Here is a 26,383-nt window from a genome sequence, read left to right as displayed (position 1 = left end):
TTATTCTGTGTTCCCTTTTTCCTTCTTATTATTATTATTCTCGAATAAAATACGATTTAGTGGATAATTATGTTTAGTATACCTGAGTGAACAGCTTGTTGTAGCCTGAATTGTGCTGATTGTATCCGATCATCGCCAACGTAATCGACGAGGCTTCGATAATTTTCCTCTCGTCGTCACTCGTTCGTTTGAAGAAGAAAGAAAATGTAAAAAGAAAGAAAGAATGGACGAAAGAAAGAACGAAAGGAAGAAAGAAAAGAAGAAAGAAAAAATGAAAAGAAAAAAAAAGAAAACCGAAACTAAAACGCGACGACAAAAAATTTCAAATTCTACGCATGCTACCGCATTGCGTTTTCTTTTTTTATTTCTTGTTCGTTGCAATTTACAATAACGAATTCTTCTCCGATTTCGATTCTTTTACGAACTCTTTTTATCGGTGCTACGTCATTCCGACGTGATTATTCGCCGACGATAAATATTTATTTGTTTTCCCTTTTCCGTTCCTTTAAACACTTTGCTCCTTCGACTTTTTCCGTTTTCTTTTGCAAGCCATCCAAAACGACACTTGTATTGTTAAATTAAAAATTGTTTTTTATTTTCATAGTCCACCTTTTCGTTGCCATTATTTTTGTATATGCTGCTGCGTGAAATTTTATTTAATAATTATTCTGTTTCATAATTGTTTTAATAATTATTTCATCGATTATTTTTATATATTCGTTCGTAGGTTCGTTCGTTTTTCTTTTCTTCTTCTTTCGAAGAACGCCGGTGAATCATTTTACGAAGGTTAATCAAGTTAGAAAAGAAGAAAAAAATCTTTTATTATAAGTAATGAAACTGTCTCACATGTAGACGGTCGTAAACATCTTCTTTCTTTCTTTCTTCCCTTTTTTTCTTCTTTCTTTTTCTTTTCTTTCTTTTTTTTTCTTAGCTATCACGTCTACCCCCTCGAATGAAACTCAGAGACCAATTTAGATTTATGTCGGCTAGGAGGGTGCCACACTGGCGCCTGTTTATCTGTGTAACCCTCTTAACATGAAATTCCTATGGATTAAAAGGAAGATAAACCGGAGGTCATCATAATTCTATGATATATAAATTATATTCCCAAGGGGTAGATTATTTTAATTGACGAGAATTTTTATTATAAACGAAAATAAAAAGAAAGAAGAGAAAGCAAGAAGAAGGAGAAAAAGATATATATATATATATACATATATATATACGCAATATATTCAGAAATTGTTGAACACTTTGTTCATTCTTGTTCTTTAAGGTTTCCTCGATTTAAAACGCGATCCTACTATCCCACGCAGGCAATTATGCAAAGCGCAAGCTTAGACAGTTCATTTACAGTACAGGGTCACCGTTACTCCACGAGTATTTTGTTTCTTTTTAATTTACTTCGATAATGAGAAAAGAGAGAAAGGAAAAAAGAAAGAAAGAAAGAAAGAAAGAAAGAAAGAAAGAAAGCAAGAAAGAAAGAAAGAAAGAAAACAAAAAGAAACAGAAAAAGATATTACCTATACACCTCTTCTATTATCTAGATTGCATCAACGTTATCTTGAAAATCGAAGTGTCTGTTTGTGTGTGTACGCGCGTGTGTGTGTGTACGAGCGAAGGACGACGAATGAAAAAATGAAATTAGAGTAGCAGCGTCGGGCAAGATTGTCACGCGAATCCCTGATCGCTTGGCCTGAATAATTAATTAATTCTATGGGATAAACGCACGACTATCTTTAACAAAAATATATACAGCTATTTCTTTTTCTGATTCTAATCGATTCGATAAGTTTTTATTTCCGACTGAAACGAAAAGAAAAAGAAGAAAGGAAAAGAAAAAACAAAGAAAGAATGAATACAAAAGGAAATGAAAGAATTAATTAAACAGAACGATGTAAAAGTATGCTACTAATAAGATTGAAATAAAGCTTGATATCTCGTTGATATCGATCGATTTAAAGCGATCGACTTGGAGATATATCGTTGAACAATAAAGAAAAGAAAAAATAGGAAGAAAAAAGGAAGCACTGGGGTCACACAAAAGAGAAAAATCTCACTTGGACTGATCTCGGAAGCAGACGTCGAAAGAGCGAAAGGGCGCCTCGAGTAAGAGGTGCATAGACATCCGGAAAGGGGTCAACGACACAGTGCCATCGTACTCTTACTCTCTCTCTCTCTCTCTCTCTTTCTCTCTTTTTACGTCAACTTTGGCTAGCACGTTGCCCTTACAACATAGCGGTCAATGATTCACCGGCGTTCGGAAGGCTGTTACAAACCTTATCAACAATCTTATTCAAAGACTAAACTTCTTATCGAGAGAGGAAAGAAGAGAGGCATGGGAAAAGGAGAAGAAAAAGAAAAAGAAAAAGAAAAACGAGGAAAAGATTGACGAAACGAATGTCGAATGTTAGAACGAATTAGCACCGAAGGTTCAAACTAAACAAATTCAGTGTTCGGTTGGTATAATGCGTAACGAGACGTTAGCAAAGAATCAACGATCAAATTGGTCAACCGATCAGATGGCTGTTTCTCCGCGTACTGACTGACTGAGACAAGACACGAGCTCTGAGATCAGTGCCGGCTCGTTGCTACCACCACCAACACAACCACCACCAACACCAACACAAACTCCAGCACCAGCAATAGCACCAGCACCAGCACCAGCACCAACACCAACACCAGCACCAGTACCAGCACCAGCACCAGCTCCACCACCAACACCACCACCAGGCAACGTGGATCTCGTTCTTCCTGACGAGGGTCGCTTGATACATCATATACACTGGCTGGGTGTCGTTTGAGGTTCACGATTCTACCGCAAGGCGGCGTACGATATAGAGGAAGCCGGACGACACCCCCGTAACTATATCGATCCACAACCCCTTCCTTCTCTTCCCCTCTAAACCAACCCCCCAAGACACTCCAGGCCACTGCACTCGTACCATCAACGTGCTTCTCTGTCTCTTCTGTACACTTTCTTCTTTTCTTTCTTATCTTCTTTTCTTTTTCTCTTTTTTCATTCCTTTACTCTTCGTTCATTCTTTCTCTGTTTCTTTTTTCTTTTTTTCTTTCGAGTTAAGTCCCTTACATCGAGTGAGTTTTTTAGTTTCGTTCGTTTTTTGTTTTGTTTCGTTTATTTCTCTTTCTCTGTTTTTTTCTTTTCTTTTCTTCTTTTTTTATTTTTTTGTTTTTTTAATAGAAGGATCCTATATAGATACATATATCATTCTTTCTTCTTTTTCCTTTATGCGTCGATCGTTTAGAAGGGATAATAGAAATACTACGAAGATCGCGAAATGTTCGTATTTAAAATTCTTCTTCTAGATCTATCTAAATCATTTTTTTAAGATAACGCTTGAGTTATCATAATAAATGTTAGTTATTAGATCATTTTCTTTTCGTTTCGTGTGTCTTGATAAAAAAGAAAATAGTTTGACGTTTGAATGAATCGTTCTTACCTGTCGATAGTTGAGTAATAATAATATAATAATAAAAAGTAATATAACAATATTATAAATCATTTTTAAATGTAAATAGTGAAGAAATAATAATGAAAATAATAATATTAACGATTCTCAATAAATCCTAATTAATTAATTCCGTTCGATTGTAAATATTGACATTTAAATCGTCTAGATGGCATGTCAAGAAATGGTAAATAAAAAAGTTAGGCGAATAAAGAGAGGATCACGGTAGAACGAATGGGGAACGTCAATTATGAAGTAGGAAAAATCAATAGGACGTAAATAATTTAATGAGACACGAGAACACAACAATGGAAGCCGTACACGCATATACATACATACATACATACATATATATATATATATGCACAGCCCTACATATACATATTTGTATATGTATATACCCCAAAGAGTTTTAAATAAAACTTGAAATTATGTTTCAAGGGAGCTTTTTCTTTTTACATTCTTTTTTTAAGTCATTCCATCTTAAACTTTTGTTCACTTAGGTCAGTTAAATAATCGTAAAAGTATGCACGATACGTCAACAAAGGGTGCAGTCCTCGTGGCCGATCGCCACGTTGTAAGCTTCCTTGAAATATAGGTCGAGTTATGTGGGTCAAACGAGGGTGCGTACGCGTCTACAATCCCACCCCACTTTCACCCCCATTTCCACCCTCTCCCTCACTCCTCACTTCCACGCCCACCCCCACCCTATATCACCCTCTCTCTTTTTCTCTCTTTCTCTCTCTTTCTTTCTTCCCCTCTTTTTTTCTCTCTGTGAACTTCGATACAATGAAGAAATGAAAGAAAAGAAGAAAAAGAAAAGTCAATCTGCCTTACGATCCTGTTATCCCTACGATCGATCCTAGTAATCGCCATTCACTTTTTTTTCTAAGATTTATTAGAATTCCAAATAAATTTTTTTCTCTTTCTCTTTCTTTTCTTTTTTTTTCTATCTTTTTGTACATAATAATTCTATTTGAATACTTCAACGCAACGAAATATTATTATCATTTTTTATATATATATTTATATATATATATATATATTTCTCAGGAATAAATAAATGTCTCTATTGCGATATCATAATTTTGTTTTATTATTTATTTATTTATTTTGTATTTATAATAGAAATATATAGTTCCTCGTAGGTTTTCTAATGTTCACACAGATTGAAAAATTTATTGCCAGTATTAAAGAGATTGTTGAAAATAAATACGAATAGTTTCTTTATTTCATTCTTTTCTTTTCTTCTTTTTTTTTTTCCTTTCTTCCTCAAAGCATTAATACGATTGATTTGTAAATGTTTTGATATTACCTGCACGTGTAAAGGAATGAAATATTCTTTTCTTTTCATACTTCTGTATATATTATCACGTATCGAATAGTATTTTGTGCGTTCTTTCGGTACTTTCCACACGGTTTATCACACGTGTACCGGATGAACAAAAATAAATTTGAAATGCATCGTTTCCCGTCCATCTTTAACGCGCATGCTCTCGTTCATATGTTAGGTCGTGCCGATCGAATTCCTCGTGACATCCTTTTGTAACGTACGTGTCATTGTTTAATCGATAATCGATAGAGAGAGGGAGAGAGAGACAGAGAGAGAGAGAGAGAGAGAGAGAGAGAGAGAGAGAGAGACAATAATTTACTTAGAGAGGAGTAAAAAGTTAATAATAAAAACTTAATAATAAATTTAATAGCGCATATATCGCGGAAGGATGATTTTTTTTCCCCCACGCATCGTTGATTTTATAATCTTGGAAGCTCGAAACAATTCGTTAGAAAACTTGGCTCCAACGAAGACTTCGCGAAGGACAGGATGTAGCTATTTTTGTACTAATTTACTATTAATGAATTTCAAGATGGCGGAAGTACTGCCAATTTAAAATATTTTAGTGAATCATTATATTAATTTCCTTTCTAGAGCTTTTAAAGCTTATATATATATGTATATATATATATATATATATATATATATACATACATATAACTGGATAGATTAAAATTTATATTGTCTCGTTCTATATTTAATTTTGTGTAGGAGTATTTTCTGACTGCTTCAATAAATATTATAAGATAACTGATGAAAAACGCCACTATAATGGTGTGTAAACTTCGAAGTGATACATATATTTCTTTTTTTTTTTTTAATTTTATTTAATCATCCTGTTGAAAACTCAAAAATGATTTATAGTAACTATAAGTTATGGTTAGTATAATTATGCTAATATGTATGTTATTATTATATTAAAACATAATTTATACCCTTATAGTATAATTATATTAATTATATCAATTATAGTTAATCATACTGATTATAACTATTATGCTATATTAAGTAATAATAGAAAGTTTTTATTATACAGGTGGGAACAAATATTTTACATTGAAAAAGAGACAGAGAGAGAAAGATTAATATTATGATACACACAATAAATTACGTAATTATATTGTATAAAAATATAAAAAACAAAAAGGAAATTGATTTATACAAAATGAAAAATCAGTAAAAATGATCAGAGAATTATTGTAGATGAAATATAATTGTAATTGAATTATTGAAAGTAAGCATTAAGTAGTTGTGACGTTTACCTTTCTTCTCCCAAAAGCTTTGTAATGTTCTCGTCTCATTGGTTTTCGCAGGTGCGCCATTTCCCAGTTGATGCTTCGTTGAAAAGCAAAGCTCGTGTGTTAAGCACGATGAATAAAAGGAAATAGAGACGTGGATGAGTGAAAAGGGTGGATGAAAATGTGAAATGCTCGATACAATGAGATGGCGATACGAGAAGTCGAGGATATACTGAAGTGGACTCGAAAATGCTGGTAGAATGCTGGCGTTGAGCTTGCGAATTCGTGGGCCTAAACGAATGAGCTTTCGTCAGCTTCGTGAGTCCATCGACTTCCGGCACGAGCTTGCATCGCGAGTTCTACCTCTCGGCCGCATTTAGCGTTTCTTCTTCTTCTTCTTCTTCTTCTTTTTCTTTTTATTCTTCTTTTTATTCTTTTTCTTTTTATTCTTCTTCTTCTTCTTTTTCTTTTTCTTCTCTTTTTTTTCTTTTATTATCTCCTCTCACTTTCTATCAAGTTCACTGTCCTATCGCACAGTATTGTTAAACGCTCAGAACGATATATCACTTTTTCACCCAACCTTTAACTAATCCCGTTAATCAGAAATTAATTATTTTACAAAAAATTTTCAAAGGCTTTTCTCAGTGTCGGAAAAAAATAGAAATAAAAAAAAATGTTTCTTTCTGTCTTCTCTTTTTTCCTTTTTCACATGAAAACATGGAAATCTTTTAAAGACACTCTCTCTGAGTAAAACACAAAATATTTGCTTTCTTTATTTTATTAATAAAAAAAAAAAAAAAAGAGAGAGAAAAAATATTAAAACATTTTATGACGCTTTTCTCTGTCGGAAAAAAGAATTTCTCTCTTGATATGAAAATAGTATTGGTAATATTTTACGATAGTGTTCTTTGTGTTAGAAAAAAGAAAAAGATTTTATTTCTTTTCAGGTATAAAGAAAATAGAGAAGGAATATTAAGATACTTAGTACGAATGTAAGATTAGGAGAGTGATTCTAATCACAGAGAGTGATTTTCTAAGAAAAAAAAAAAAAAAAAAGAAAGAAAGAAAAGGGAGGAGCGAACTAATGAGCTCTTTCGTCCAATCGACCGATCTTTGGATCGATGCCTGAGGATGAGTGTAACAGTTCGTGACGTCTTTAACGAGAGAGTATATCCAACTTGTTAATCTTTAGCCCTGGCCTTGAGCTGGCGACGAATTCCAATTTTTTTACGTACTTCGTATAGTAAAACAAAAATGAACGAACATATACACTACACGTGAAAAATATTTGATATATGTAAGTACGAGAGCGTATAAGTAAAATTTACAAGACGATTAAAAATAGAATTTTATGACTAAACTCTTAGGATTTCACGTAAATGAAATTCCAAATGATATTTAAACAGGAATTTGAAGTATTTAAGGCATCGATCCATAGATCTTTCTGTGTGTGTGTGTGTGTCTGACTTTTTTTGTAAAAAAAAAATTAATATCCATTGGAGATTATCCAATAGAATTTGACGTGTTTATCGTGAAAATTATACTTCAATACACTTACATATTTTCAAGTTATTATATAATCGAATTGTAAGTACACGATCGTAAGTGTGATATTTGTACAAATTAAATGAAAAAAAGAAAAAAAAGAAAAGAAAAGAAACAAGAAAAGAAAAATTCGATGGATGATCGATCTCTTAAAAATGAGACTTGGAAGGTGAAAAAAATACAAAGAAAAAAAGAAAAAAAAAAGAAGAAGATATAAAAAAGTAAGAAAGAAAGAAAGCAAGCATACGCTTTCGCAGCGTCGAGTTATCTCAAGCAAAAGATTAACGAGATGAAAATTGTGTCACGTGTTCGTGAAAGCTCTTTTTTGATAACAAAGATAAGAAAGAAAGAATTCAAAAAAAAAAGAAAAAAGAAGAAAAAGAGAAATCTAAACAGTTTTGATTTAGAAACGATTAATATCTCACTCTTTCTCCTTTTTTCTTTTCTTATTCTTTTTTTTCTTTTTTTTTCTTTCTTTCTTTCTTTCTATCTCTCACAAACACAAATTCACAGATACACGTTTTAGAGAGTGAGAGAGAATGAGAGACAGACAGATCGAGAGATCGATCTTTTATTATATTTTGATCTATCTCTCAACACGATGAACAACACAACCGGATAAAATCTCGTTGAAGAGAATACGATTAGCGCGTTTCTCGCGAGATACTGTCGAGGCAAGGAGCTTTTGGAACGCACCACGACCTCCTCCGCTATAAATAAAACGTGTCGGCGGCCACAACGAGAATTCTGCCAGCAGCAGCTTCGTATTCGTAAGATTGTAAGTCTTCCTTCGTATCCTTGTCGTGATTCATAAATTATTCGTTATAATCGAAGTTGTGATTAACAAAAAAAAAAAAAAAAAGAAAGAAAACGAAAAATAAAAAGAAAAGAAAGAAAAAAATCCTTGGGCGCTATCACTATTTGTGTAGATCGATTAACAATAATTAATCGTTTTGTTTGTATCGTTCATAGAATATGATGGTCAAGTATTTTAATCATAAGTATTGAGATAATATTGTAAAGAAAGAAAAAGAGAGAGAAAAGAAAAGTAATTATCCATTTTGAATAATTATTTGTTATCTCGCAACGGGGAAAAAAATTATCTAATGCCAAATCGTTGTTCGAACGAGCTAAAATAGAAACCATCGTTGTTAATAACTTGTCTATGCGCGGTAAAACTTTCTATTTCCCGCCACGATTCTCGTGGAATAAACAGAGATCTGTTTTATCGATTGCTAGTAAATTTGTTTCTTTTCTTTTTCGTTTTTTCTTCTTCTTTTTTTCTTAACGATTTGACGTGAAATTTGCAATAGAAAAATATTCATTCATATATTAACGAAGAGTGAGAAGTATGAAATGTCGAACAAAAAAAATTTTTTAATTACCAACAATCGATGTAGTCGATTCTTACTTGATAACGTAGAAATCTGTGCCGGTATATCGTGTTGTGACCTTTCAAGGATCATTTGAAAGACAATGTGCACTCCAAGTCTATAGAATTTCTTAGAAATTAAAGAAGAAAAGGAGAAAGATGAAAAAGAAGAAGAACATTTGGAAAATAAACATATCAATTAAATAAAATTTATCGAAATTCCAAGGGGAGACATTTAAACTTGTCTCTATAATATTTACACAAGAATCCAAGCGTCTCTAGTTCCCCGCACCTGTTTCATTTTTCTCACTGTTGCATCATCGTCCGCGTTCCGGAAATGTAGGCCGCTTTGACGAGCCGCAGGCGGATTTAGAATCCGAAAGAAGAATGGAAGTATGCACGTGTCGAGCTATCATCGACTTTTTTTTTTCTTTTCTTCCCCCTCGTTTCTAACACATTCTTCAGTATTGAATTCAATAAGATAAAAGAAGATTAAGGGTACGAAAATATATGGATATTCTCCGTTTAAATTTGCTCTTCGATTAGACGTTTGAAAAAAGAAAAAGAGAAGAAGAAAGAGAGAAGAAAAGATATTCTTTTCATCTTTCCTTTTGGAAGCAGCTTGGAAACGAAAAGTCAAGTAAATGGGTTTACTTTAAGAAGACGAAGAAGAAGAAGAAAATGAAGAAGAAGAAGAAGAAGAAGAAGAAGAAGAAGAAGAAGAAGAAGAAGAAGAAGAAGAAGCTTATGTAAAAGGATGAAACGACAGATGGTAGACAATTTCCGAAAGCCAAAACTCTCTTTCTCAAGAGATGAAAATTTGTGTCCCTTAACATTTTTTACCTTTAAAAAAAGATTCTTGTATTTATTCAAATAATAGTAAAGAATTATTTTATTGAAATGATGTTTACGAGTGCGAACAAATTTAGATCTTCATCTACATATGTATCAATGATATAGCTTGAATAATACAATCAAGTCAAAAAGCCATTTGAGTCTTACGATCTTGTTTACAATATATACTGCACGAACGATCGAATGGCATGTATTATAATGTCTGTACGAGATGACCTTGAACTAACATCGACTACCATACTACGACATAACGAATCATGAAGGCGAATTAGATTCAATCGAACGATTAACAACAGCAACAGCCTCCTATGTTCTCGAGGTAGACACTCGATCACCTCGAGACACCGAGAATATGTATGTAACTCTTGACTGAAAATTCTTTTATTGATATATACATATTTATATATACCATACGTAAGTTAAAAAGTAATAAAAGAAAAAAGAGAGAGAGAGAGAGAGAAAGAAATATATACAATCCTATTAAAATAAATCCATTGGAAGAAGCTACTTCATTAGACTATTATTCATTATGGTTGTTTTAATGAAAGCATTTTAAAAAGATCTAATCATCGTTATTCAAATAGTTCATTAAATCAACATAATTAGAAATGTATTATTGGCTCGATATGTAAAAAAAAAAAAAAAGAAAAAGAAAGAAAAAAAAAAAAGAAAGAAAGAGAAAAAAATAAGAAAAATTTAAATAAAAAGCATTAATAGCTCGTAATTAAACATTGAAATGAATGAATAATTAATTAATTAATTATTTAATTAATTATTACAGAGATAAAAGTTTTAATATTAAATTGACGTAAATAACGAATCGAATATTTTTTAATACCTTCATTCTAAAGCAGATTGGTAATTAAAGAGAAGTAAGGGATATATGGATGATCGTTTCTGTGAAATCCTAGTTCTTCCTTTCTCTATTCGATGTCATAACAAGAGCTTCTGCTTCTGGCATGTCGGACACATCACTACGAACAACGACGACACGTGAATCCCGCGTATGTTGGGAGTCGAGCCAATAATTACGATCAGGAGGCCATTGCTCTAAGCACTGGATGTACTATTAAACAACATAGATCGCGAGTACATTAATACACGATCGTTTAATCCTATTCAAAAATTCAAATTCTTTATTCTGTTTAAATATAAAAACAAAAAGAAAAGAGTATATGGACTCGTAATTACAAAGTATTTCTAATCATCCTAAATTCTTCTTCATGTTTTTTCTTTTGCTTTTTATTTTTCGTTTCAATCAAAAAAAAAACGATAACTTAAAAAATTATAGTATAATTTATATTTATCGTTAAGAATACGATTTCGTTAATCTTCTCATTAGAAGATGAATATCTACTAAAAGAAAAAGAAAAAAAAAAAAAAAAAAAAAAATACATTAATCATGTATAATTTAATTTCGTTCTACACATGTCTAAACAAAAACTGATAAAACTGATATCATATCATACTTAGTAATATGAGTTAATTAAAATTTTGTGATTAAAAAAATGATAAAAGGAAAAAAGAAGAAACTGAAGAAATAAATGAATAATATCAAACTCAAAAGGAGTGTAATTTATATATATAGTAACGTGTTTAAAAAATTCGAAAAAAAATTAATAGAAAAATGGATTAGAAAAGCTTTGGAAAGAACGAACCTTATCCCTTCTTACTTGTTTATTAATAAACAAACGAAATGATTCTATTGAAATATTTCTATATGCAATTATAGAGAAGTATGATATAAACTAACGATAAAATAATCGTTAGAAAATCAACAGGGAAACGAACTACACTACGATTAGGCACGTCGTTTATACAGCGATATAACCATTCATTCCTACGAGAGCACTATAATCGTGGCCTCACGCTTCTGGCCTATGTACAAGCAACTGCGCATGTTCGAGCATCGAATGTGCACATACATATATGAAACGTAAATATATACATACATAGATAACATACACGCGAGAATCCAGCTTTCTCTTTTTATAGCCCTCTAAGCACCGACCCCACCTCCATCCAAGCTTCATATATATATATATATATATATATATATATATATATATATATATATGAAAGCATAGCCGATATTCTATACGTATAAATACATGTATGTGTGTATATATATATATGCGAGTATATTAGTGTACCAGACGTGTAAAACTCACGTATTGCGAGGGCGGTACAAAGTGATTAAAATATTTATTTCTTAAATATATATAGTATACACTCTTTTCTATCTGTTTGTCTCTATCTTTTTCTCTCTTTTTCATTTGCATCGTTTCAATCGTAATTTTTTTCTTTCCTTTTTATATCTTTTCGATTAAAAAAATCTGATTTTTTTTTTTTAAATTATACTGAAAAACATTACGAAAATGCATGGTCTCAGAAAGGATTTCTCAGATAACGCGGAAGATGCGCAAAAGTTTATGCGCGAAGGCTGTTTAATGACCATACTTGTCCCACTTTTACCTAGTCTATCTATATCGGGTTAAGGGCGACGATCGATCTGAACAAGGGAAGATGCAAACTTGTGCTTATAGGTATATACCTATAAATATATTTATATATACACACGCACACATATTTATATTTATTTTTTTTCTTTTGCTTGTTCAATTTTATCCAAACAACTATCTATCATATTTTTTGTCGATAGAATTGATTGATTATTAACTATAAAATACATCATTAATTAATCATTTTCTATGATTTAATAGGAAATCATAATTTTATTTATTTCTTTCTTTCTTTTTCTTTTTTTTTTTTTCTTTCGAGAAAACATATACGACTGACAAATTTTCACAACGTGAAAAATGTCAAGCACTCTACTCGTTCGAGTAGGTTAAATAAATACGAGAGAGATGATGCAATAATATTAAAAGAAAAAAGATGAAGAAGAAGAAGAAGAAGAAGAAGAAGAAGAAGAAGAAGAAGAAGAAGTAGTAGAAATAATTGGAAGAAGTAACATTGAAAATTTATCCTTTCGAATGCAAATGTTAACACACAAAAGATAAGAAGAGATATCGGTCTCCCTACATAATATTGTGACCCGTTGTTCTTAAATACCAATTTCAAGATTTGCTACCTATAATAGATGTCCTCTTTGATTTACCAAACGTAGTAAGATAGCCGTTATTAACGAGCACGTCCGTCAAAGAAATTTCTTTCGATTAATCTCACGGAGCTCGTAATAAGAGCTCTCTTTTAAAAAGAAATACCAAAGTTATCGTATCGAAGATAAAAACGATTAATTTCATTAATATTGGAGACGTCCTTAATGCCGATGGAAATCTGTCGGAATAATTTCATCAATGCTGGTGGCAAGAATTTTTTTTGTATTTATTTTTTTTTGATTAAAGAAAAAAAAACAAAAAAAAGAGAGAGAGAGAGAAAGAGAGAGAAAGAGTTTCATTCATCAATATCAACATATGTATATATATATGTGTGTGTGTAAAAGGAAAAGAGAGATAGAAGAATGAATATCATTAATACATACATGGAGGATATTAAGCAAAACGAAGAAAAAAAATTTCCGAATAATAATTTCTGAAAAATAATGATTAACTGAATAAAAAGAGAGAGAGAGAGAGAGAGAGAGAAAAGAAAAAAGGAAGAAATTAAAAATATTGAAAAGAATACCAGAAAAATAAAATCGTCATTTGAAAAAGATCGATGATCTTCCTCGTTAATTACTATCTCTCTTTCTCTCTCAGTTGTTTAAAATAAATTGAAAAAGGATATCGATCGTGATACCGAACGATAATTGTATTCGTAACTTAGAAATACGCGTATATAGGCACGTATATAGCATACATAGATAGATAAATATGTTGATACATAGAGAACATGAATTTGCGTCGTTGCGACGAACGTGTTTGTCCGGTTATCATTATGCGCAACCTAATTACCTCTCAATGATTTCATGGAACGACGTCGTCCCAAAGCCCAATTGACGAGATGTCCCCACACGATTGCCGATTCACCGACGAATTAAACGTCCGCGCGTTGTCCGCTCGTCGAAACATTTACATACTTAATGCCAAGGACACCGTCGTGAATTATGTTCTGCGAAATGTGGGCAACGCCCACGGCGGATATATACAGCTGACATATTTTTCTCGTTAATTCTCTCCTCTGCATTTTTTCTTCTTCGTTTTTTCTTTTTTATTAAAAAATTACTCCTAAAAATTCTATTCCATTGAAAGATAACTATTATCTCTTCGTTGTTTCTTTTTGTTTGAAAATTTTTATACCATTGTGAAGTTATCCCGTACGTTTGTGGGACTCGGTAAGGGAGAAAATCGATGATATTGTAAATATACCTGCGTGTGTGCATATGTGTGACAGAGACTGATACTCAAATACTCCCGTATGATCATTAAATAAATATATCGACCATTGCACAGTGTATCACGAATAGAATATTACTCGAATGAAAGACAAACTATCAATCGGAAAATTATCTATCGATGATTATTATAACGATTGGAATGGAAATACACGTTAATAGGAATGAAATATGTTTTAAGTAGAAAGAAAAGTGCAAAAAAGATTGTCCATGCGCGGATAATATATTAAACGATTTAATAAAATTATTCATTGATAATTAAGACGTTATCTTATAATAACAACGTTAATAATAAAAATGCTAAGAGAGATGGAATTAAAAGACGAAAAAAAAAAAGACAAAAAAGGAAATAAACGAATAAACGATTGAAACAAAAAAAAACCAACGTAAAATGAGAATGCACGAGTATAATGGATTAAAATTGCGGGGTCATAGATCGATCGAAAAACGGCTAACGGATTAATCGGTCATCGAACGAGAAAGCAGCTGCTAAAGATACGTCACAGTTCATCTAGCTTCCTAGTCAACGTTATATCGTTTGCTAGGAAAAACTCGTCTTGATAGATAATAATAAAGGTGCCGTGTCGCAACGCGTCGCCTGTCGCCTTTAGGACTCGATTTAATCTTTTTATCTACGAGACATAATACATAACGAGATCCTTTACTTTGATGGAAATATAAAGGAGGCCTTTCTATTAATAGAAAAAAAAAGAAGAGAAAAAAAAAGGAAAAAGAGTTAACTCGACGTGATTTCAAATCGATATGTCAAACGTACGAAATCACGGGTTTATAATTATCCTAACTTTATTATCGTCCAATAGTAGGATCTTAAAGATCTATTTTTAAACAATTTTCTTTTATCGATCAACTAATATTTTTATAATCTTCGAGATAAAACAAAAAAAAGAAGAAGCATAAGAAAATACGAGCAGGCAAAGAGAAAAGATAGAAAAAAGGAAAGAATGAGAAAACAAAGGATTAATCGTTTAAAAAGAATTTTCTCTTCTTATTTATATGTTTTTCCTTTTTTCTTTTCTTTTTTTCTTTAAAGAACTATTTATAAGAAATCGTGGGAGTAACTTGGACGAACCATAAGCAAGAACCAGTTATCCGTTTCCTTTCAACACAAATCACTCTCAAATCTCTCTCTCTCTCTCTCTCTCTCTCTCTCTCTCTCTCTCTCTCTCTCTCTCTCTCTCTCTCTGAATAATGCAATTAAATGAAACTACTTAAAACAAGATACAGATAGAGAGAGAGAGAGAGAGAGAGAGAGGGAGGGAGAGAGAGAGAGAGAGAGAATCGAATGAAGTTTTATCTGTAAAAAAAATCGTTTCTCCAAGACTGGCTCCATTTCCGAGGATTTCTCGTGAATCCTTCTTGATCCTTAATGCGCAAAAAAAGGGGTAAAATAAAATATATGGATAAGAAAGTAAGCAATCGGATGTTGACGAAGAAGAAGGTGGGGGCGGACGAAAGGGAGGGAAAAGCAATCTACTACTATCTGCTACTACTATAATACTACTATTTCGCGATAATTAGCGGTAAACGTTTTCGCGACAACACCAATACCATCCCATTTGTCTTTGGCATCGTTATACCGTACGATTCGATATCGTTCGATTATTTCCTTCCCACTACTCCACACTACCTTTTTATATTCTTCGATAAGAAGAAACTGACTGACGAGACTTACTCACTGACTGAGTACTTACTTATTTAATATCTCCTGATAATTCTTCATTTTGTATTTAATGCGTTTCGGAGGTAGAGAGAAGAAAAAAAAGAAAAGAAGAAAAAATATTCAAGTTAACAAACACATTCATTAACCAAAAAGACATCCTGTTTTTAATTCGAAGACATCTTTTTATTTCGGCCTTTATTTTCAATCGATTAAGATGGTAGATGTCTGATTATCGGCTCGATAAAAATTAGCCACGAAATCGTAACGATCTTGCATATACTTACATATTATGTATGCATATATATATATATATATATATATATATATATATATATATAAAGATTAAAACATACAATTTCACCCTATCTTCTTTCTTTTCTATATTTCTCTCTTTCTCTTTTTCTTTCTTTCTTTCTTTCTTTTTTTTTCTCTCTTTTATTTTAAAGGTACCGCTCGCCACACCTCGAAAGATTACCGGTTTTGGATCTCTCTCACTATAACCAGATTTAAGAAAGATCGAAGAAAAACATTATGGTAGGTATATATAGTGCTGGGAGGGAGGGGGAGGACAGAGAAAGAGAAAGAGAGAGGGAGAGAGAGAGAGAGAGAGAGAGGGACAAGATCGAATAGAACGCAAAGCATGAAACTAAAAACAGAAGAAGGCCCACCCACGCGATTAGATATCTCGCCTACTATACGATAAATTCACTCGAAAATATTTCTCTATGTGTGTATGCATGTATGCAAGTGTACGTGTATGTAAGTTTGTATTTATCTATGTATGTATGTACCTATGTAATGTACGTATTAACGTATAACCAAGAGAGTATGTAACTAATACGTATATAAGATTTAAGTATTAGTCAAAGCAGGTTTCTTAATAGCTTGTATAGAGAAAGCGTTGAGTTTCGATAAAACAGTGTTGCCTCATAGAAATTACCATAGGATTATCCGTTATATAGTCATTTAAAGAACATAAACGAAAGATTTCATGAAGCATAAGACGTTCGATTACGTTTTCGAAAAAAAATTTATATACAACTTGTTAAATGCATGATTTCGTAATAACATCGTCGATACTAAAGCGAATATTGAAGAAATATCAATCATAAAACGTACTTATGTTTGCGTGCATGTTTCTCCATGTGGATTTATTTCTTTTTTCTTTTCTTTTTCTTTTTAATTATAAAATACACCCAAGTAAATTTAATAAAATTTTAACTATAGAAAATCTAACATTAATTTCTATCCTGATGGTTTGCGAATTGGACGACGGTATCTCGGAGCAGAAAAAAAGAGAGACAGAGAGAGAGAGAAAGAAAAAGAGAGAGGGTTAAGAGAAGGAGAGAGAAAAAGAGAAAGAGGGACAGAGAGAGAGAGAGAGAGAGAGAGAGAGAGAGAAAGAAGGAGAGTTGAAAAGGTACGTCGAGCCCAGTCATCTTCACGATGTTGACCTTGATCTTGAGCGAGCTAGCGCGAGTAGTTGTTGGTAAGGTGCAACGAAAAGAGATTTGCACGTTCGCCGTAGAATCATTCCCTTTCTTTTTTCTATAACTCCTTTACGATAAATATCTAATTGATACGAACTACTTGACACGGACATGAGAAGATTAGAATTGTAATAAATCCCGAAAAAATATTTCGTTCTAATTAAAACGACGAATAAATAAATTAAATACACATACACATACATACATACATATATATGTGTATGTATATAATAAAAAAGATTGATATTAATCATGGAAACATTAGTTCATTCTCTCTCTCTCTCTCTCTCTTTCTCTCTCTCTCTCTAGCACCCTCTCTCTGTCAACCCCCTTCCCAGTTTCTAACAGCAGACATTCCAAAGAAGCAAAAATACTTAAAGGCACCGAACGAGTTTGGAGGCCAGGCCTAAGGTTAACTTAGCCACAGAAAGACAGGGGAGATGGCCGTGGGGCCTTTTTGGTGGTGTTGCGGGGGCCTCTGGGCGTCGGTAGTAACGTAGCTAGTCTTTCGATGATGGCGTTGGTGATCCCCCTGTATGGGTAGTGGATCCCCCTGATGGTAGTAGTGCGGTTGGAAGCAGTGTACTTTCAGTTGGGCGATCGGGGGGCGGGGAGGAGAGGATTGGGGGCCCACGATGTAGCAGCAGACATATAGAGTTTTCGTTCTGTTCGCGGTGCGGTATAATGGCAACGTGTTTTCGTCTAATGTACTTTTTGTGATGTCCTTGATGGAGGAGTCTGCGAATGCAGAACAGGCAGGGCTGGCCCCACCGGGCCGACCAATGTATGCTGCTAGAGGGAGATGGAAAAAAAGGCATACACTGAAAGAGAGAGAGAGAGGGAGGAGAATGAAAAGTGGTGGGGAGACCGGCTAAGAAGTCTCAGCACCTCAACCCACCTCAACTTTAGGCCTAGTCAAGGTCAGTGCGGCAGGTCCCACCTTCTCCTCCCCCTCTTTTTTTTTTCTTCTTCTTTCTCTTCTCTCCTTTCCTCTCTTCTCCACAGCTCTCTTCTCTTTTCTTCTCTTCTCTTCTCTTCTCTTCTCTTCTCTTCTCTTCTCTTCTCTTCTCTTCTCTTCTCTTCTCTTCTCTTCTCTTCTTTTCTTTGCCGCCATCACCCAACGTTCCTTGCTGCATTATCGCGTCATACCATACTCTCGGACCCATACTCTACCCACTTTTTTTACTCTCTATCTCTATCTCTATCTCTATCTTTATCTGTCTGTCTCTCTGTCTCTTTCTCGAAATCCTAATTAGTCAAGATACCTTACCGATTAGGTCAACAAAGAAATGATTCCAACTCTGTAATATATTTGTATATTTTTGTTATATATCGTATATATGTACATTAGCTTTGTTAAGTTTTTGGAAATATTTCAAAATGCACTTTGTACGTTAACGTTTAGAATATAATGGCATGCATGCAAGTATGTACGTATGTATATCCTACTCGTTTAGTTACAAGTAGGGTAGTTATATGTATATGGTTTACAAAGAAATATATATGAAAGAAACAGAAGCGGTCGACGTTGATGAATGAACCTGATGAATCAGGCATCCTCCTTGAGTATTCTCGAAAGACCTTTCCTTACGATCAAGAGTGTCAAGATAAATAGGCCCTTTTTTCATTCGTCTTGATATCCAAAGAAGAGCCTACCATACATATAGTACCATACAATATATTTATAATATATATGTATATATATATATATATATGTACACATACATGGTCTAGATTACTATACTCTCTCTCTCTCTTTCTCTAGTCGAGATCTTTCGTTAAAAAAAAAAAATCTATCGTATACCTTACTTGGAGAAAAAGTTGGTGTAACTACCTACATATGTATATCCTTGTAGTTAAAGAAGGGATAGAGAAAAGAGGGACCAAGAAAAAATAGTGGTCACTCGTCCCATGAGATCGAGCTTGATCCTTCGAGAGTAAGTCCGAGTTTGCAGCAAGGATACATCTCGGAATGTTCGGCGATAATGATCTACGTTCGAGAGAAGAGGGTATTTCGAAGAGAGGACGTAGGCGAGACGAAGGGTCCATAGAAAGAGAGAGTCAGAGAGAGAAAAAGAGAGAGAGAGAGAGAGAGAGAGAGAAAGAGAGAGTAAAGAACCGAGATGGAAGTCGGTAATCCGAGAAGCCCGAGGTGAAGCGAGCTGAGGGCATGCTAGTACCAAATGAGATTGGGAAGCGGCCTGTGTCCAGGACTACTTTAGAGAGTCCTTCTTGCCTCTGGCTTCTCTCTTTTGCGTTTGTTACCAACCAACCCCAGCAACAACCTGGTCTCTGAGCTTGTCTCCAAAATTTCAACAGAAAAAAAACGCGGAATTGTAAAGACCGAAATATTCTAATAAATACCGTAAACAAAATTTATTTTTTTTATCTAGTCAATGTACCCTGAACAAACTGGTATCGCTATTATTCGTATTTGTAATAATTGTTTTTTAAATTATACTGATAGTTTTAGAAGAAAAAAAAAAAATATATATATATATTTATATATAGTATGAATAGTAAGTATAATTAAAAATCTTTATAATATTTCTACGATTTGTATTGGAATGATTTGAAGATTTATCTCAAAGATCGAATTCCAACGAATCGACTTTCAACTTCCTTTCTACGTAGGTACGTACCTTTTACGTACGTATATATAACTTATACATATTTATGTATGTATGTATGTGTATACCTATGGTTCGGTCAAAATGTGCCCACCCTACCATGTGGTTTAGAAAAAGAAAAAAAAGAGAGAGAGAGAGAAAGGGAAAGATGGTGCCGAAGTTGCCGCAGTGCCACTGGCATCGAATTACTTGCCCCTCCCATATTCCTTACGTTCTGGATTAGTCTTGTTTCTTATTGTGCCAAATGCATTCTTTGTTTCTTCAAAATGTATATCGTATAAGAGAATAGAAAAAAAAAAGAAGAGATTAGACGATATACTTTTTCAACGGTTGATTTGAATTAATTAATTTTATTGTATCGTTATACAATATAATTTTTACTTCGTTCCTATCTGGATTATCTATTTTTATAGAGTATAATTATAGTATATTATATAAAGAAATATCGCACGTTTAGAAAAGAAAGTTATGTAAGATAGAAATTCTTTTGAATTAAACTGATAATATAGTAATATTATACGGTGTTAATATTATAACTATAGTACGATTAGTTATAATATATTACACTAGTATAATTGCAATAAAAATAATTATACTGATAATATAATATACAAGTACTGATATAATAATAATAATAAAGATTATACTTCCAATCAGATTGAATATTATTAATGAAACGAATTGAATAAATTATGTTATAAATTTTCTTTACTATTATCATTATTATTATTATTATTATTATTATTATTATTATTATTATTATTATTATTATTACATACCTATCATAAAAACTCGACGATTATATCTTACATTATGAAGTATTTAAAGTTAATCAAGTATTTGTGTAAGAAAACTAATAAGGAAATCGAATGGCTAATATAATTTTGATTAAAATTCTTCCATGAATATTCGTACAGTTATAATGGTATAAAATTTAAAATTATAATACGTTATATCTTTTTAATTTTTTTTTTATTGTTAGTATAGCGTGCGTGAGAGCGCATTAATTGAAGGATGGCTGACGCACATCTGCGTTCTACCTCGTGCGTGATACAAAGTAAGCGCCAAAAGAATATCGAAGACACGGAACGGAACGAAACGAAACGAAACGAAAAGGAGAGGAAAGAAGAGGAAAAGGAAGGAAGGACGGAAGGAAGGAAGGAAGGAAGGAAGGAAGGAAGGAAGGAAGGAAAGAAGGAAGGAAGGAAGGAAGACGACTGTGAACGACGCAAGTCGACTCGACTCGACGTTCGCAGCTGCAGGTACCGAAAAGCCAGTGCAACGGTTTCAATTGTCTGCAACATGGCTGCCGCTGCTCGACTAGGTCTCATAGTCGTTATCCTTGAAAGACCCGTGTGCTGCACCTCTTTCGTTTTGTTTTAACGCACGAAGCACACAACGGAGGAGTGCGCACGCGCGTGCATGCCAGAGAGTTAGAATGAGAAAGGAAATAAAATGTGGCTTGCGTTTTAGAATCAGAGAGAGAGAAGAGAGAAAGAGAGGCAATGAAGAGTCGAATGTTGCAAAACTAACCCGTATCCATGACTATACCAATTCAGAAGTCTTCTATAAGAAATGATAATTGTCAGAATTTTTTCAATTTATTTTCTTCTTTTTATTCTGCTTTCTCTCTTTCTCTCTCTCTCTCTCTCTCTCTCTCTCTCTCTCTTTCTCTTTCTCTCTGTCTGTCTCTCCTTGTTGATCTATCGTTCATTCTTTCTTTCTCTCGTTCTTTTCTTTTTTCTCTTTATTCTTTCTCATTCCAACCTCCGATCAATATTTTTATCATGAAATTTTAAATAGATGATCGACATCACTGTTTTATCAGAAAGAGGAAATTCTTTAATTGGAACACAGACAATTTCTATGGTAATTATGATTGATAGACATAATATATTTATCTCTCTTTCTGTCTCTCTCTCTCTTTCTCTCTTTTATAACTTCCTCGAAATATATCTAACTTGAGATTAAATTAGATTACTGACATAGATATTATTGATTAGATTACAAACAAAAAAAGAAGTCATTGAATTCGATCGATCATTCCCCTTGATAATAATAATAAACGATCGATGATGTTCAAGAATTTTTTATCGTAATTATTATAGAATTTATAATTGTAAAATTAAATCGTTTCGAGTTTTCAATCGTATTTCAACAATCCATTAAATATTATTACTCGTTCTTCGTAATTAATCTAATAAATATTATTTGATCGATTTAACACGTAACGTAAACTCTTACGATTGAACAATCCAGGATATAATCGTTGGTACCACCATGGAAAGAACGTTATAAAAAATCTACCTGAATTTTAACACCCCATTGTATTCTATTCGTATGGTCAGATATAAGTCATCAAGAGAGGATAACTAATTTCAATCTGCCCGACAATGGCCGAAATGAAAAATCGCGCATCATTTGCTGAACGCGACCAACTCCACCCATGGGTCTGTCTCTCTCTCTCTCTCTCTCTCTCTCTCTCTCTCTTTCTCTACATATATATATATATCTCACTCTCTCGAAAAAGAAGTTTCGGATCGAGCCGCGAGCCATATGTTTCCGAGCGAATGCGCTGAGAAGTCATCGAAGAAACGTGCTCATTATGAAAGAGAGAGGGAGAAAGAAAGAAAGAGGGAGAGACAGAGAGAGAGAGAGAGAGAGAGAGAGACAGACAGACAGACAGAGAAAGAGAAAGAAAGAAAGAGAAAAAGGGAAAGAGAGAGAGAGACCACCCAATGAGTACTCTCTTCGCGTGACTCGACGAAAACTCTGATCAAGATGGCTTCATTTACTTGTCTCTTTCTCTCTCTTCCTTTCTATCTTCTTTTCTCATCACCTTTTCGCACTTCAAATCGAATCGAAATTCTCGATGTATAGATGTATGAAGGATAAATTGCATTCGTGATATCTGCGATATTACTTGAACGTATTTTATGATCGAGTTGTTACGAGATATTCTCCTGGCACGTGTTAAACGGAAAAGGCACTTTACTCGGATCGTATGTATCGAATTTACATTCGATAGAAACAGAGAGAAAGAGAGAGAGAGAGAGAGAGAGAGAGAGAGAGAGAGAGAGAGAGAGAGAAAGAGCGATATTGTACGTATTAGGAGTTTTATTTCATCGTTTTAGAACTGAGAGTAATAGAAAATTTTATTGAAACGCGATCAAAAACCAATTTGACTATTTCTCCAAGTACTTTACCTTTGTTCTAATCCTGTTCCATATATTTTCAGTCATCCATTTGAAATTTGATATATGGAAATAATCAATTACTAATAGGTATACGTCTTTTTTTATGTATATTGATTTAAAAAAAATTCATTGGAGTTGTATCGATCGAATTGATTTAATCATCGAAATGAAAGACTATAGAAACAAATAAATCGAATCAAATTAAACGATTTTAATATCATAGTTCGAAGAATCGAAATAAAAATCTTATCAACGTTTCTTAATATCGGGGATTACAAAAACATACATATATAATCTTCATTTAAAAAAGAAGAAGAAGAGGAAGAGAAAAGAAAAAAATCATACTCGATCGGGCCAATACGACGAAATTGTCTGCAAGCGCACATTAAATTCGTCGGTATGATAATTTCAGTCGGAATGAAAAAAAAAAAAAAAAATTTACACCGTCGAATAATTTCACCTTGAAACAAAATAATCCAAACGAATTTTACCAGGTAACAGGTAGGTAAATAAAAATATATATATATATATCGAGAGAAACAGAGAGAAAGACAAAGAAATGATCGAAGAAGTAGTCTCGCTTTTTGAACGTCCATAACGTCCAACTACCTGCAATGTGGTTGAAGAAAGATAGAAGATATTATGGCCGCTGTAAAGCACTAAAACAGCCGTCTAGAGTCTAAGAGGAGCCCGCGGCCTTCTCGACGGCGCCGCACACTACCAGTACCACTCACTGTGGTAAGTGGACATTAGCGCCCGCATTGTGAATCGGACCGCGTCGTCCCCACCATTTTGGATACCCAAAAACGCACAAAGAAGAAAATATCGTATAGTTTTGTTATTGGTCTTGTTTATTCGTCCCTAGAAAAAGATCAAGAGAAATAGAGAGACGTAGATGAATTTCCCAAAATAGAGGGAGAGAGAGATAGAGAGAAAGAGAAAGCGATATTTCTAAGTAGATACGAACAAGTAACAAGTAGTATCTGTTTGAATCCTTTGAGGTATCTTTTATGTTTTCGTAGATACTTTTCTTTTTCTGGGATTGGCCGAATCGACTGTATTAGATTATTCCTCGGGTTAACGAAAGAGAAATTTTATTTTTAACTTTGTATAAAGGAAAAGAAAGAAAAGGAAATAGAAAAGATAGAAAAAGGCTTTAAAAATTTCTTCAATATTGAGAATGAATAACGTTTTATGATATATATATATATATATGCGTGTGTGTATGAGTGTGGGTGTGTGTAGGTATCCGAAGACACGTCGATAGTTTGAAAAAATCTTGCAGGTTCACAGATTAAACAAGTTTGAAGGAACGATCGTGAAGAAAGTTCTCTCTTCTTCTCTGTCTGTCTGTCTGTCTCTCTCTCTCTCTCTCTCTCTCTCTCTCTCTTTTTCTCTCTCTCTCTTTCTATAAAGAACATTCGCACCTAACACACGCTGTCATCCTTCGTCAAAATGCGTCGTCGTAGTCGTCGTCGTAGTCGTCGTAGTCGTCGTAGTCGTCGTCGTTCGCGTTCGATCGTATTCGTGTACCTTTAGAAGTTACAGCACGGACGAGGGGTGATTCTTATCTGAAATCAAAGATGCAAAACGTCGAAAGAGAAAAAGAGAGAGAGAGAGAGAAAGAGAGAGAGAGAGAGAGAGAGAGAGAGAGAGAGAGAGAGAGAGAGAGAGAGAGAGAGATGGTCAGAAAATCGTTTTCGAGAGATGGTAAAAAGCCCTAAGAAACGATCGACGCAGGTAACATAACGTTATTTTAAGAGATTTTCAGATTTACCACAATACTGAACGGTTCGTAGCTTTTCGAAAGCTACAGCGAGAAAAAAGAAAGAGAGAGAGAGAGAAAGAGAGTTGACTTAACTTTCACGAAGGACTTAAGAAAAATCGTTTTCCTCGATTTCCCCTGAACAATAGATACATTTGCATCATTCCTTTTCTCTAAGGTCAAACCATCTAACTCACCTTTTTCTATGAGAGGATAGTCAAGAGTTAGAACCCTATGCACATTCTTATTCCACAAAAGAATTTCACCTGACCCTTGCTTCTTTCATCTTCTTTTTTCTTCTTTCTTTTCTCTTTTTTTTCTTCCTCTTCTTCATCTTCTTCTTTTTCTTCTTTCTCTTCTTCATCTTCTTCTTCTTCTTCTTCTTTTGCTTCTTTTACTTATTTCGGAAATTCGTACGAGATTCACGCCCCCCTTTTTTTGGTTTTAAGTTTTTCCCGAAGATTCTTTTTCTAAGAATCTTTTCTTCTTTTCTTTTTTCTTTCTTCTTTCTTTTTCTTCGAAGAAAAGAACAACCCCTTTCAACTCACCCTTCAGCGCGATCAACGAAGAAAGATTATTATTCAACGTGACGTATAAATTTCGTCGAGATTTTTTTGTAAATGAAAAGTTTACGAGCAAATTTTCTCGCTTCAATTTTTCGTCGAATTTTTTAAGAGGGATCGATGTAAATAAACAATTTATGCATTTAATTAATTATGTCGGAGAGAACGAAATTCGAGCGAACAACATGATGGAAGTTCTTCGAAGCTTCATTAATTTGTTTTTCTAAGAAATTTCTTTAATACAAATTGACCAATGAAATATAAAAAGATACAAGAATTAATATAATCGTATGGAATGTATAATATTCTCTACATACTTTCGTAATAAAGGTTGTTTTTTATAAAAATAAGAAAAAGAAAACATTTCATTTTCTATTCGGATTTTTAAGTAAAATTTTTTTCATAGAAATCGACGAAAGAAATTTCGTAAATTTACCCATTAAAGTAAACCTATCCAAACATATAATCTTCGAGATAGATAATATCAAGAGGAAAGATATATTCGAAAAAAAAAGAAGATTGTCTATACGATTCCAATGGTAAATTTTTGTATAAAATTATTTACCAATCACGTACCAAAAGGAATCTATCGATCAAGGAACTCGCATCAACTTCTCAACCATATAATTTCTTATGAATAATAATACGAAGAGAGAAAGGTGTTCGAAAAACGTTCGATTTTCTATAGATACGTCTCTGGTCAAAGTACGAGCTTCTTATAGGCGAGTTTCACGAAAAACAGGTTTCAAAAGAATGTCGACCGAAAGTAAGTGACTATTAACGTTGGAACAGGCGTATATAAAAATTTATCATCCCTGGTTTAATGGTCGGCAATGGAAACGAAACTTCTCTTCTTCTTCTTCTTCTTTCTTCCCTTCGATAAAAAAAAA

General features: G+C 33.3%; 1 protein-coding gene across 15 annotated transcripts in view; it reads right to left on the bottom strand.

Moving 5' to 3' along the window:
• Nucleotides 1-26,383, bottom strand: part of LOC122635663 (voltage-dependent L-type calcium channel subunit beta-2) — a 68,871-nt gene that overhangs the window by 14,492 nt on the left and 27,996 nt on the right. Inside the window, exons 1-2 of one of the 15 annotated variants that reach the window (XM_043826136.1) lie at nucleotides 7,834-7,851; nucleotides 6,066-6,627 (exon numbers count right to left, since the gene is read on the bottom strand). The exons of 7 other annotated variants lie outside the window; for them this stretch is intronic. In XM_043826136.1, coding sequence (XP_043682071.1) covers nucleotides 6,066-6,125 — 60 coding nt within the window. In that variant the 5' untranslated portion in view covers nucleotides 6,126-6,627; nucleotides 7,834-7,851. Of the gene's footprint in view, nucleotides 1-82; nucleotides 669-2,279; nucleotides 3,056-6,065; nucleotides 6,680-7,833; nucleotides 7,852-10,651; nucleotides 10,673-26,383 lie in introns of those variants that run through there. 7 more of the 15 variants (XM_043826144.1, XM_043826140.1, XM_043826139.1 and 4 more) reach the window with 7 other exon arrangements.

This window comes from Vespula pensylvanica, chromosome 19 (assembly GCF_014466175.1).
Source record: "Vespula pensylvanica isolate Volc-1 chromosome 19, ASM1446617v1, whole genome shotgun sequence".
NCBI classification, from domain to species: Eukaryota; Metazoa; Arthropoda; class Insecta; order Hymenoptera; family Vespidae; genus Vespula; species Vespula pensylvanica.
Note: the sequence above shows the minus strand (reverse complement) of the source record. Positions and strands in the feature narration are given on the sequence as shown.